The sequence below is a fragment of the Lissotriton vulgaris genome, chromosome 12, assembly GCF_964263255.1.
Source record: "Lissotriton vulgaris chromosome 12, aLisVul1.2, whole genome shotgun sequence".
In the NCBI taxonomy this organism is placed as follows: Eukaryota; Metazoa; Chordata; class Amphibia; order Caudata; family Salamandridae; genus Lissotriton; species Lissotriton vulgaris.
Window position 1 is genome coordinate 702811135 of NC_141700.1, and position 14992 is coordinate 702826126.

At 42.9% G+C, this 14992-nt stretch overlaps 1 protein-coding gene across 1 annotated transcript in view; it reads left to right on the forward strand.

The window, feature by feature from the left end:
• The window catches only part of LOC147678040 (mucin-3A-like), a 174535-nt gene that overhangs the window by 35798 nt on the left and 123745 nt on the right, over positions 1-14992 (forward strand). The window contains exons 2-3 of the mRNA XM_086945937.1: positions 473-697; positions 8021-8221. Coding sequence (XP_086802063.1) covers positions 473-697; positions 8021-8221 — 426 coding nt within the window. The remainder of the gene's footprint in view (positions 1-472; positions 698-8020; positions 8222-14992) is intronic.

Sequence of the window (14992 nt, forward strand, 5' to 3'; positions counted from 1 at the left end):
TTGGAAAGACAGAACTCCAATCCCCTCTGTGTGTTACAGAGCTCTGCTGTCTGCAGTACATGCACTGATTACATTTTATAAGTGAATGCATGAGTTAAAGTGTGGAACAGAAACCACACAGACTCGGCTGCATTGGCACAGTGCACACAACCTCACCATAATATGGTCACAACCATTTGATGGATCATGAGATATTTACACACAAAAATTAACCTGTGTGCTGTACACAAACATAAGATCTCCTGTCTCTTGAATGAAGTGACCTTAAAAAGAATATGCAAATGGAATATGCAAGATATACTTTTGGTGTCATCTACTTCCTAATGTTTTGTTTCTGATGTGTCAGGAATGAGCACAACTGTTCATATACACTATAATACCATAAATAAGTAACATGGATTGAATGTCATGGGATTGTGTTAGAGCTTCACATCACTCATGGCATAATGTACTTCTGTTTTGTGCTATAAAGGTTTCTTTACTTCAGCCCAAAGTCAAGCAACCACCAACCTGAATACCACTGCCACAGTTGCTAATTCAACCAACACCACATCTACTTCTCCTACCAGAACTCCTACTCCAGATATCAAGACATTAACTACTACTGCTGCTAATCCTACTACTACAAACACAGGAACCATAACCACTACTTCTGCCAGTACCACTACCAGCACTACGTCTGCCAAAACCACATCCAGTAAGTCATAGAAAGATAGTCAAAAAGATTGTTTATTAAAATTGTAAATCTGTCACTTCATATGTGCATGATAACTGACGGAGAAATTGTAAACGCTTTACGTTAATGTTTTGAGTGAAATACGACCATTGCTTTAAAAAACACAATTATTTACAAATGGTTTAAAATGTGTGCAAATACGGTCTGCTGTACACAATAATCTTGACTGAAATCCTAACAAATGAGTCCTGTAGTACAACCTCTAGAAGTTCTAAGGACCAGGACACAAGTGGGCTGCAAGGGGCGGTGCTTAACTTGACCCTCTCTGAGGGTGATCCTCACTCTTTTCCTTCCCCCTTCTGTTTTAAGAACCTGTTTTTGTTTGCTTTTAGGACTCTGTGAATGTTATCACTGTTAACCTGTGCGAAAGTGCTTGTGCTCTCTCCCTTAACCATGGATAAACCAGCTTGCAGCCAAATGGCACATTTAATTTACTTGAAAGTGCCTAATAAAGTGGTACTACATGTAAGCAGGGCCTGTAAATTAAATGCTAGTAGTGGCCCGTAGCACTCATTGTTCCACCCACTTAAGTAGTCTTTCAAACAATTCCCAGTTCTCAGAATTGCAGCCTGTGTGTGCATATTTAAACTTGCACATTGAGCTGGCCTTTTGTGAGGCATAACCTTTCCTTTTTTTAATGCATATAAGTCACATCTAGGCTAGGCCCTTAATAGGCCATGGGAAGGATGTCGTGTATTTAAAAAGTTAAATATGTACTTAAGTTTTACATGTCCTTCTAGTGAAAACATCGCACATTCATTTTTAACTACTACCTAGCTTACATCTCCAATAAGATAAGATTGGTTTACCTTGTTGCGTTTCATAAGTGATAACTTTTGATAGGAAGCAGGTAGGAAAGTTATGTCTGGTGTCTGATGAATTGTAATATAAAATCCTCTTTAATGGTAAAGTTGGAATATAAGTCACACTTCTGAAGATGCCAAATTTAGGAAGTTGCAATGTTCGTGTCCTAACCATTTGGTGCCTGAAGCCTGTGTCCTGGATCACATGACTAGGTGTACTTGGCAGGAGACCTTTACGTATTCTTCCTAGACAGCATCACAATAGATGGTCTGGTTTTTGGCAGGATGGGCCATTTTGGCAGGATAAGGGATTGGAGGGGGCTGTCACCTACCACATATTTCAAAGCCACTGCTCCAGCACACTAGTTCAAGTTCAAGTTCAAGAATTTGTATAGCGCACTACTCACCCAGAGGGTCTCAAGTCGCTTGGGGAGGGGGTTCATTATTTATCGAATAGCCAGGTTTTAAGTTCTTTTCTGAAGGAGATGTGGTTCTGTGTGAGGCGGAGGTGAGTGGGGAGTGAGTTCCAGGATTTGGCCGCTAAGTAGGAGAAGGATCTGCCTCCCATGTTGGACCTTTGGATGCGCGGGACTGCGGCGAGGCCTTGATTGGAGGATCTAAGTTGGCGGTTGGGTGTGTAGAAGGATAGTCGAGTGTTGAGGCATTCGGGTCCTAGTTTGTAGAGGGCCTTGTGTGCGTGGGTGAGGAGACGGAATGTTATTCTCTTGTTGACGGGAAGCCAGTGGAGGTCTTTCAGGTGGCCGGTAATATGATCTTGGCGAGGGATGTCCAAAATGAGTCTCGCCGATGCGTTTTGGATGCGTTGGAGTTTTTTCTGTAGTTTGGCTGTAATTCCGGCGTAGAGGGTGTTTCCGTAGTCTAGTCGACTCGTAACCAGTGCGTGGGTGACAGTCTTTCTTGTCTCGGTGGGGATCCAATGGAAGATATTTTTGAGCATACGGAGTACGTTGAAGCAGGAGGATGAGACGGCGTTGACTTGTCTGGCCATCGAGAGGGAGGAGTCTAGGATGAAGCCTAGGTTGCGTGCGTGGTCTGTGGGTATGGGTGCGGAGCCCAGGTCCGAAGGCCACCATGAGTCGTCCCAGGCAGAGGGGGATGATCCTAGGAGGAGCACTTCCGTTTTATCTGAGTTAAGTTTTAGGCGGCTGTTTTTCATCCAAATGGCAACTTCTTTCATGCCTTCGTGAAGATTGGTTTTGGCGGTGTTGGGGTCTTTGGTGAGGGAAAGGATCAGCTGGGTGTCGTCAGCGTAGGAGATGATGTTGAGGTTGTGTTGGCGCGCGATGGAGGCGAGTGGACTCATGTAGACGTTGAAGAGGGTGGGACTAAGTGATGATCCTTGTGGTACACCGCAGATGACTTCGGTGGCCTCTGATTTGAATGAGGGGAGGCATACCCTCTGGGTTCTTCCGGCGAGGAACGAGATGATCCAGTCCAGGGCTTTACCTTTTATGCCAATGTTGCTAAGGCGTTGTATGAGGGTGCTGTGGCAGACAGTGTCGAAGGCGGCGGAGAGGTCGAGTAGAATGAGGGCCACTGTTTCTCCGTTATCCAGTAGTGTTCGGATGTCGTCAGTTGCTGCGATGAGGGAGGTTTCGGTGCTGTGTTTGGCTTGAAAGCTGGATTGTGATGGATCGAGGGAGTTGTTGGATTCCAGGAAGGTGGCGAGTTGGCTATTGACGGCTTTCTCAATGACTTTGGCTGGGAATGGGAGGAGGGATATGGGGCTGTAGTTTTTAAGTTCAGAGGGGTCTGCTGTGGGTTTCTTCAGGAGGGCGCTGACTTTGGCATGTTTCCAACTTTCTGGGAAGGTAGCAGAGTTGAAGGAAGAGTTGATGATGTCACGGAGATGGGGTGCGATGATGGAGTCTGCTTTGTTGTAGATGTGGTGGGGACATGGGTCGGTTGGCGAGCCAGAGTGGATGGAATTCATTAGGAGGATGGTGTCTACAGTGGTGATTGGGTTCCAGGCGTTGAGGTGGTTGGAGGGCGGTTTAGGTCCTGAGGGCGGTGGAGAGGGTTGTTCGTTGGAATTGTTTACGAAGCTGTTATGTATGTCGGCAATTTTGTTGTAGAAGAAGGAGGATAACGAGTCGCAGAGGTCTTGGGAGGGAGTGATGTCGTTTGAGGCTGCGGTGGGGTTGGTGAATTCCTTAACAATGTTGAAGAGCTCTTTGCTGTTATGGGCGTTGTTGTCGAGTCGATCCTTGAATGCTGATTTCTTGGTGGATCGAATCAGCTGGTGGTGTTTGCGGGTGGCTGACTTGAAGGTGGTCATGTTGTCGGTGGTTGGGTTTTTTTCTCCAAGTTTTCTCGAGAGTGCGGCATAGCTTCTTGGATTTCTTGAGGTCATCGTTGAACCAGGGGGCCTTTTTGTTGTCTTGTTTGGTGTGATGGTTTTTCAAGGGTGCTAATTCGTCAGCGCTGTGAGTGATCCATTGTTTGAATTTGATGGCAGCTTGGTTTGGGTCCGATGAGAGGGCGGGTGGGTTCTGGTTGAGCGATGTGAGGAGTTGGTCGGTGGTGATTTTGATCCATTTTCTCCGGGGGATAGGTTGTGGGGGGTTGTGGGTCGAGGTTGTTTTGTAGCTGAAGTGAACACAACAGTGGTCCGTCCAGTGGAGAGCTGTGGTGTGATCGAAGGAGACGTGTTTGCTGGAGGTGAAGATTGGGTCGTGCGTATGTCCGGCTACATGGGTGGAGGTGTCAACAAGTTGAGGCCGAGATTGGCCAGGTTGTCCAGAAGGGTGGTGGTGTTGTTGTCGTTTTTCTTTTCCAGGTGGAAGTTGAGGTCTCCTAGTAGAATGTAGTTCTCGGAGGCGAGGGCATGTGGACTGATGAAGTCAGTGATGTCTTCGCTGAATTGTTTACGATTTCCTGGTGGTCTGTAGATGAGGGTGCCTCTAAGTGTGGTTCTGGGGCCTTCACACTTTCCTATTATGCTGCCAGGCAGACTCAGACCAGGGCATGGAGGTAGACAATTCCAGACATCTCAGTAGGGGAAAACTCCAGAAGTTTCTCCTACTTCAAAGTGGGCAACATGTAAAAAGGGAAACCCTCAGGCCCAACCCTTCAGATCACTTCTAGACCCATGGATGCTTCAGAAGAAGGACTGCTCTACTGCCCTGCTGATCTTCTACAAGAAGGACTGCTCAGCTGCTTTGCTATTCTTCTGCCCTGCTGCCCTGACTGCAGTAGGAACTGCTCTGCTGCTGTATTATGTAAGGAAGAAGGTCTGGATCAAAACCTTGAAACCAGGACCTCCAGAGGGCCCCTATGGGCTACTTGGCTGGCCTCCTGTTTGGAACTACAGGGACACCACAAGCTCCAACCCTGCACCTGGACTCAACCTGGTGTGAGTCATTTTCCCCCATCTGGTGCTCCCCCAGTCCTGGGCTCCTATGCATGGGAATAGAGGTGCTCTGTCAGCTCAGCTGTGATCCTCATCAGAAACAACACAGCACAACACAACACAATGCAGCCCTCATAGTTTGAATCGGACACAGTACGACTCTACTCAAAGAGGACCATGCATCGCAGCCCTCGAGGCTCATCGGAACCGATGGAGTGAAATGCAGCTCGATGTAGGACTTGCCTCGCAGACCTCGCAGCTCCTCATTGGATCAGGCACAGTGCAATGCACATCGACACAGGACCCTCCATCAATACTTGGAACCGCCTTTGTGTGGCGCAACGTCCTGCACCAGGGAAAAAAGGTATAATTCTCAAAGGGCCTAACCTGGTCTGCGTACTCAGCCAACGCTCCTTTGCGGTTGACCTGAACTTGTGACTTTTTCCCAGTCCGGCGTGACCAAATAACCACAGTTGGGGCTTTGTGTTTTTAACACTATTCCTGAACATTTAAAATTGTATATCTCAGGTTCTACTAATTAGATGTTTGTTGTTTGGGTGTCAAATAATGTAATGCATTTTACTCTATTGTTGTAAATTGGTGATGGAATTTCATTGTGTTGAGTTTTCACTTTATTATTGTTTAAGTGCTGCATAAATACTTTACACATTGCCTTCTAAGTTAAGCCTAACTGCTTTTGTGGCAAGCTACCAGAGGGTTAGGCACAGGTAAATGTAGCTACTTTTTGTGGTTCACCTTGACAAAGACTGTTGCTACTGCTTGAGTAGGTTTTCACCCATCCCACACAACAACCACATTTCACACAGAGGGCAACAGACATGTGCCATTGAACCATAGACAGATTTGAAAAAGTAGGAATACAGGTAGTGTCCGGAGAGTAAACGTGAACTGAGCTCACTGCACAAATAGAGCTCTAGAGTAAATGGCCATATTTAAGTTTCAGCATGAAGTCTGAGAAACAGTATACAGTGGGGGATATGTACAAGGAAGTGGTGAATTGAGGCATTAGCCATCATGGCTTAACGCCACACTCCGCCACTTCTGAAACGCAAGGCTGCAACATATTTACAACGAAATGGTGCAGCCTAGCATTTCCCACTGCAATGGCGCTACATTAAGCAGTGTAGTGCCAATGCAGGCACCCTTGCACCATAGTGCAAGGGTGTCTGTATGCAGGGGGGGATTGTTTATGTGTAGGAAGGTGTCCCGTCCTGTACATAAACAATGCTGAAAGGCCATTCTGTCACTTTCATGTGTGCTGCTTAATGCATAGGGGGGCTTGTACATATGCCCCAGTGTTTGGGAATGATTTGCTCAAATTGAGGAAAATACTGTGGCCTTTGAACATCTGACTTCTGAAGAAGTTTAGGTTTTCCCGCCATTTGACCAGTAGCTCTGTTTAAACCGTTAATATAGTCCAAATAAAGTTAAAATAGAAATCCATGGCTCTGGGTGAGGGAAATTTTAATTTTGGCCATGAAACATATATTGAGGGGCATACGTCCAAGCCCCTATCGTCACCACAACGTCACTTTTATCAACGTTGTGGTGGCGATAAGGGCTGCGCCCTATTTACAAGGCAGCGTTAAGCGTGGCTTAACATTGCCTTGTAAATAAGGCCCCCTTTCACATTATGGTTAGCGTGAAAGGGGTGGGCAGTGGGTGTTGCAGTGGGTGTTCCACCACAACATCCAGGCTTTTGACGCTACCCTCTATGTACAAGGGTGGCGTACATAGGAGGTAGTGCCAAAATTAAGAACAGGTAAAACCTGGTCTTAAGTTGGCAAAACAAGGAGAAATGCATTGTTTCTCCTCCTTTTTGCTTTTACCATGTGTATTGCCTTGTAGAGCACACATGGAAAAAGTAAAATGCCATGGATTGTTTATGTACTGGAAGGTCCCCCTTCCAGTAATTGAAGTAATTTCACAATTTACACATTAGTACTGTGATGCAAAATTACCACAATTAAGTAATTATGCCATCTTGAGTAATTAAGATTAATTTTGGGCAAAACTCCTACCCAGGAGCAAGGAATAATGAAATAAGAGAGAGTGAACGGCTGCTGGCTACTGCTATGTGTGTCCTCTAGCATTTAGGGCTATTTTCTTAGCACAAAATGCAGCCTCTGGCCCAATTTTGGCAAGATGGTGCATTTTGCACTAAGAAAAAATCACTAAATTCTGGATTACGCTTCTCTTGTAATTACACATAGTTACAAGTAATTTTGCAGTAATTACGATAGAGAGAATTGCGCCAGTTTTGCCCACCCCTACATGCCAAACCCAGTCTAAGTTCTCTTTATTCTGGGAAAATATATATGGGGCGAGATTTACAAAGCCCTTGAGCCACCTTTGCGTCACTTTTAACATGGAAAAAGTGACGCAAAAGTGGTGCAAGGGGCTTGTAAATCTGTCCCATGGACTCCAGATGTATAGTTCCATGCAGTTACCAGGTTGACAGTAGCAGGTTTTATTCCCTTCTTTTAGCAGCCCCTGAGTGCTGTGCTGGTTCTTAAATGCCCCCCTCCCCCTCCTAAATCTAAGTTACAACTGCAGATGAGAGAGCTCATAAACTGGGAGAGCGCCTGGCATATACTAAGGTAGAAGGACTGAAATACTATTAGATCATCCCACCCACTGAGGGTAAAGTCCAAAAAACAAACATTGCATTGGAGCACAAGTTCCCTATGGGCCCTTATTGCCCATATGTCGCCCCATTGTTTTCAGTGGGGTGGATCTTTAACAAGTGATACAGCCCAAAGACAAAGAACTGTAAAGCTATTAGAACATTCCACCTAGTAAGTGTAGCATGCTCTAAATTACATTGGGCTAAAAAAAACATGACCACGCTGAATTTCTGTGTAGAAGGCCAATATAAGCCATTATTGGCCTGTTACCAATCAAAATGCATCATGCTTTTCTCTCCAAGGATCTTGTGTCCAGTGCAGATGCAGAAAGGCAACATCAGGCTAACATTCAAGATCTCACTGAGTTACGTCATGGTGACTGCACCAGACAGGTATTGTGCCACATGTATTGTTCCAGTTGTATAAAGACTGTTTCACAAGGTGCTCTTTTTTATTGCAGACACTTTGATTTGCCAGAATGGAGGGATTTTATCTAGCTCTGGCAATGAATGCCTCTGCCTGCCTAGTTATGGTGGGAAAATGTGTGAAGAACCCCTGAAAGTGTGCCAGAACGGCGGGACCTTGGATCCATATAAATGTATATGTACCCCACAATTCTACGGGGAAGTGTGCCAATATCCTCTAGAGCAGATAGAAGTCGGTAAGCATGTCATATCATTAATTATTTTATTACTGCTAGAGCTTGAGGGGTTTAAAGCATAAAGAGAAACGCTAAAAGTGTGCTTCAGCGAGTTTTTACAATGGTAAATGTAAACATGCTGTGAGTGGTGACCCCTGAAAGTTTTGTACCGGGTGCAACAATAAGAGCCTGATTTGATGTGTTCGGTGAATTCTGACGGCGTGGAATTATAAATTAAAATGTATTTAACATATCCGCTAATTATCGATTGTGTTAAATACCTAAAGGCTCATTAAATTTTAGTAGGTCAAATTTGCCAAAATTTAAAAGGGGAAAAGCATACGGTATTTTCGGTATCATGCGGCATTTGGTTCTTCAAGCACCAACATTTGGATGTTATTCCCTATAAACTTGTAGTAGGTGCTAATTATCACACTCGATAAATAATGTACTCCGTGGTGTTGTTATTTTTCAGGTGCATGAAACAGCACCTACACTAGTAATCAGGGTCTATGTCTGGAATTACTAGGCACCTAGGGGCATATTACCAAGCAATAGCGATAATTATCGCTATTGCTTGGTTAGAGACAAGAATGTATCGCCGACCTGCGGCGATTTTTATCGCAGATAAACCTTGGTATTACCAAGGTTTATCGCAAATGCGATAAAAATCGCCGCAATGCATGAATATCGCTGAAAAGTCCGCGATATTCATGCATTACCGAGCTAATGCTCTTAGCCATGTTATCCACCTCCCATTGCATAACATGGCTAAGAACTGCTATAGGCAGGTGTTAGCTTTTGGAGATATACCCGCTTAGCTAGAATATCTCCAAAAGTTGGTAATAGGAGATAGCGATGTTAGCGACTGTTTCCAGTCGCTAACATCTTGGCACGCCCACTTTGCATGTCATTAGTGATAAATTTCTCTGACATGCAAAGTGGGGCCCAAGATGGTCGCTATCTCCTACTAGCTGTCGCTAACTGGTGTTAGCGACAGCTAGGTAATAGGGAGATAATTTTATCTCCGCTTTCTTGGCTTTTAAAGCCAAAAAAGCGGAGATAAACCCCCTTGATAATATACCCCCTACTGCACATGAATAAATTAACCTTTTCATAGAGTTGCCACCTCTGCTCTTGACGAGCACAGTGCCTTAGTAGGTGACTAGGTTGTTCGCAACAAAAGTGGTCTCAGCTACTCTTTAATGCATGGAAAACTGAAGAAATGGTCGAAAATAAGTCTTGATGCAATAATTAATTTATTCCTGAGGTTCACAGGTGGACGCTACCGTATCTTCGTCCACCCAGTAACGATCTGGCATCAATCATGCATTAGAATAAGAACATACAATTGAGTGAAAACATTTTCTCTACTAGGTTACTTCATACATTCTCATGCAACCTAGTTACTAAGCAACACAACAAAAACCTAAGAATTAAAAGCATGTCAAGGACCACAAACCTTTGTTTTGTATCTTTATTTTCAAATATCCATGTTCATCTTGAAATCATGACTGCACTGATTTATGTCCACATTTCAGCATAGAATTTTCCGTTCAGACATTATCAGCTAGGCCTTTAAGTCTATGGGGGAGCACACATTTGTTTTCACATTTAAGGGCCTGATTACGAGTCTGCCCGACATCGCCATGGTCTCGGGATCGACCAACCTCTGGTCGGCGGTCCCGGCATAGCCATTAGAATGCAACTGCACATGGTGCGTCACACTTCCATTTCTCCATGGGAGCTTGTGCTGTGGCCATAAACCGACAGTATAAATCGGGTTCGTGAGGAGCACTCCGTTTATTTGATAATGTTTTTCTCTGCTAATCAAATGGTGCTACGACTAATCAGGGTAGTCACTCCTGTGTTTTGTCAAGTGGTTATGATGGGTTTTTGGCCCCACCTAATCGTGCACTGTTCACCTGGTGCTCCGCACCTCAAATTTTCAACATAATATTAACACACTTAATGGTGTACGATTGCTTTTAACTTGTATTTTCGTTATTGCATCTGGTTTTTAACCTTATTGATTGTTATTTTCTTTGTTCATAACAAAAAAGATGTCTTACATTTTCTTAGTTATACAATCATTATTTCTTTTTCAGTACTTTGGCATAACATATATAAGTCCATACAATTTTCATATATTTACAAAAGAGCCCAATGCATTTCGGCACCTTTGTGGTGCCTTCATCAGGGGCGACTCTAAAAATAAAAACATATGCATCATGTAAGAATCATTTCAGTGATAGTGCATGGGGGTATTTACTGGAAAATGTGAATGTCATACCTGTTTGATATTGTTGTGGTTGTACCTGTATGATCGCCTCTGTGTGTGATTCTCTGTATAAATCAATGCCAAAACATAAACATCCATGTCAACTATATGGACACCTGGATCATCAATCAAATAATACCTGTACTACCATAAGGAACGTACCTTGTATGATTTCTCTGTGTGCTCTGTAACAATAAGTACAATCTATCAGAACTGCACTGATACCGCGAAAGAAAGTAAGAACTACGTTATTAAATTACGTTCTGTAGTATGCCCTACCTTATCTTCACCACATCTTTGATTCTGTGGGATGAAAGAAAATATTTCCTATGTTATACTTCTGAGTTCCCGCTAAAGCCGCGAGTTAACTGCTCTATTTGAAGTATTCCGTACCTGGTGTGCCAAAGTTTCCTTCCGTATACGAATAGACCGCAGCCCTGTGTGTGCCGTGTTCACCCGAATGTTAAGGAGACTCCATTAAAGAACTCCGCGAACTCCGCATGGTTGCGGGGTGGTAATAGTTGACGACGGACTACTCTCATCCTCTACACACCATTCTCCCACCCGTGTGGGCGCCATATTGGAACGGTTGATTATTGACGTTTGCATACAAATATGCGCTTCGAATGCTCAACGCTAGGTCATACTGCTCTCAGTGTAAAAACGAGAGAAAAAATAAAAGTTCCTATAACAGTAAGCTATCCTAAAACGCTGGGAACTTATTTCGGTGTTTGCTATTCCCGTATGATGCTCACACTTGGTGAATGCGAGTAATTCGTAAGTTAAAGTGCTACCCATAAGAACTGTTTTGTTATGTCACTGCGTGGCCATCTGGTAATCAATCTATCAAAAAAACGTATTCTTAAATCTAGTAAACAACAAAACGGGGGATTTTACTGTGCCTACGGGTGCCACGTAAAGACACGTACCTCTGTTCCATGTTAGTATTGAAGAACCCAATATATCCCTATAAGTGTTTGTGTTGGTGTGGTGTTCAACAGATGTATATATTAAATCACATGTGAAACAATCTTTTGGCAATCATATGTGCTGATGGTATACAAAATTATAATCCATTATTTTAACAATAACTAAACTTGAGCACATGTTTCTATGCTGTTTCTAATTGCTTTTTCATATTTCTTATATACATTACACTTGGTATACATTAGTCATTCTTGAGTATCATTTCTCCTAATCCCCTTAGAACCAAAGGTGGTAAATCTCTCAGACCTTTACTATGTTTATTTACTAGCTGCTGTTCATAACTTATGATCCCCGATCACTGTATTAATTCATAAGGAATTTTTGCTAGATTATAGGACTGAAGCAAACGTCACTGTGATCTGGATTCAATTACAAATAACATGATAAATCATATTTGTCGTTGAGGCCCGTTGGGGCTAAGGTTTTTAAGTGTTTAATCCAAAACAATTCGCGTTGCAGCAATCTTTGATGATTATCTGTGCCTAGTCGGATTTGTACTTTTTCAATTATGAAGAATCTTAACTGCGAGATGGTATGTTTCTCTTCACTCCAATGAAACACTATTGGTGACGTGAGGTTTTGATTTCGGATTCTGCTTTTATGTTCCGTTATGCGTATTTTCACCTTGCGTTCCGTTTTGCCAATGTACATCTTGCCACATGGGCATTTAATAGCATAGACTACATTTTGTGTATTGCAGTCGCTAGTGTGTTTGCGGTGTATCAGTTTACCAGTAGTTGGATGTGTACATGTATTGCCTGTAATCACATTGTTGCAATTAGTGCAATTTAGGCATCTTGTTGTTCCCTTGTATTCCGCTGGCTGTGTGACATGTTGTTTGTGTTTCAATCTTGTTCTCAGGTTTGGTCCTCTTGTGTACGCGTGTACAGGAAGTTCTCTAAAAATGCCATGGAAATCTGGTTCCACAGATAATAGTTCCCATCTTTTGTTGATTATTTGTTTGATTTTCGTTGATAAAGTTGTGTATTTGGTTACAAATACCATCCTATCATGTTGTTTCTTTCTGCTTGGTTTCAGCAAATCCATTCTGTTCATTAGTTGTACTTTGTTTAATTGTTCTTCTAGTACATCACCTGGATATCCTCTTTCTTTGTATTTTTGTGTCTGTTTGGCTAATGTCATTTCACAAACTTGTGCATTAGAGCATATTCGTTTTATCCTGATGAATTGGGACACTGGTAAATTCTTGATGAGACTCTTGGGATGAAAGCTCGAGTAATCAAGAGCACTGTTCCAGTCAGTAGACTTGGTATAAAGGGCGGTGTCAAAGCCATTTGCTGTTTTGGTAATTCTTACATCTAAAAAGTCTATAACCTCCTCACTTATCTTATGAGTGAATTGGATTCTGGCATCCACTTGGTTCAATGAGTGTATCAGTTGTTCAAGAGTTTCTTGTGTATCATCCCAAATCAGAAACACATCATCAATAAATCTGCTGTACATTTTGACATGTGTCCATTCTCTTGATGACATCAAATTGTTCGCTTCATATTGTGCCATGAAGGTGTTAGCATAGGCGGGGGCCCCCGCAAAGCCCATTGAAGTCCCATTCAGTTGAGCATAATATTCATCCTTCCATGAAAAGTAACTGTTGTGAAGGCAGAATTTTATTAATTGTAGCAAATTTTTTTTTTGATGTGTAGGTAAGTTTTCCATTTGTAACAATGCCCATTCAATAGATTCCAATCCTGCGTGATGTGGTATGGAGGTGTCAATGGTGCACATAATCCAATGTTGTTGAAATCCTTCCTCTGTCCATTTTAACTTGTTCAAAAAGTCTGTTGTGTCCCGTATGTAGGACCCCCATCGTTGAACAAACTGTTGTAGAAAATGGTCAATGTATTAGCCAAGGGGGTCAAAAATTGACCCACACCCTGATACAGTTGGTCTTAATGGGGGGTTTGTAGGGTGCTTGTGAATCTTTGGGATCATGTAAAGGGTTGGACGTTTTGGATTCTTTTGAGTGAGGTATGCTGAAGTTTGTTCATCAATCCATTCGTTGTCTGTGGCGTCTCTTAGAATGTCATTCAGCATGTGTTGTAATGTTGTTGTTGGATCAGATGGTAATTTAAGATAAATATTCCTGTCTGCCATATGTTCATTGACTTTTTGTTCATAAAAAACCGTATCCATTAGTACTAGGGCTCCGCCCTTATCTGCTGGATGTATTGTTAAAGCTGCGTTGTTTGCCAAATTGTTTATTGTGTCTTGCTCTGATTTGGTTAAGTTATTGTGTCGTTTCCTTTTGTAGTCCAATTCTTGTAAATCCTTCCTGACCATTATTTCGAAGGTGTCCAACATTTTATGCGACACTGGTGCTTGGAATACACTTTTGGCTTGGCCGCAGTAAGTACGGATGGGTTCTCCAAAGGGGTGGGGGGGGGGCACAAAAGCATAACAACTCAAAATTATCCTCAGAAGCTTGGCCCTTTAAAACAGATTTTTCTTTTTAACAGTCCGACTGCCTTAGATAAAATAACTAAAAGCAACAAAGCAATAAATACTAAACTGTGTGGAATGGAAGTGAATAATGGGAAGGAAAAATGACATCGATACATTTTTTATCTTGGAACGTGAATGGTCTGCGCGTACAGGGGAGAAGAGAACTCATTTTACAATATTTGCGCGATTCCCCGGCGCAGATCATCATTATCCAAGAAACAGACATTATGGCATGGAACATACCTGACCTACGGTTAAACACATCAAACTCAATGAGATATTTGGGAATCCGGATAGTGCAAGATATCGCCCAAATTGCCCAAGTTAACCTTGAGAGGATTCTTAAGGAAACTAAAAAATCTTTAAAATCTTGGTCTAATCTCCCACTAACTATCCTAGGCAGAGTAAGTCTGTTAAAGATGTCAATCCTTCCCAAGTTTACCTTCTTATTTAACACGATCCCCCTCGCCTTTGATAAAACAGCGCTAGAGAAATGCCAGAGAGAGCTTAACTCCTTCGTGTGGGGATATAAGTCAGCAAGAATATCCTGGAAACAGCTGAGGAGGAGGAGGGAAAAGGGGGGCCTATCCCTACCCGATCTACAATACTATGCGTGGGCATTCCAACTATCCCATTCGAGAATGCTCTTAAAAGTGCCATCTAATACATCAATAGGTCTCATGTTCATGGCAATGCTGATTGGTGCTGGCTTACCAACTAATGGCTACATGTTTAAGTTTGGAGGACAGAAATATTTCAAGAAAGTTAAATTAAAAACTCTTATGTCCCAAGCGAAGCTATGGTCACATATAAGGAGGAACCTGGGTTTGTCATAATACTCTAACCTTGCGCCCATCTGGGAATCCCCAGGGCTCCCTTCCTGCTGGGATGATAGGCTTACTATTCCGTTGAGAGCAGGAGGGATACTAACATGGGGAGAAGTGTTGACAGGTGACTCTCTGAGGCCCTGGGAGGATTTGCGGGAGCAGCGGGGGATAGAGCTCTTGAGGTTTAAGTTTCTACAATTAGATAGTTGGGTTAAGGCAACAAACAGGTCCGGG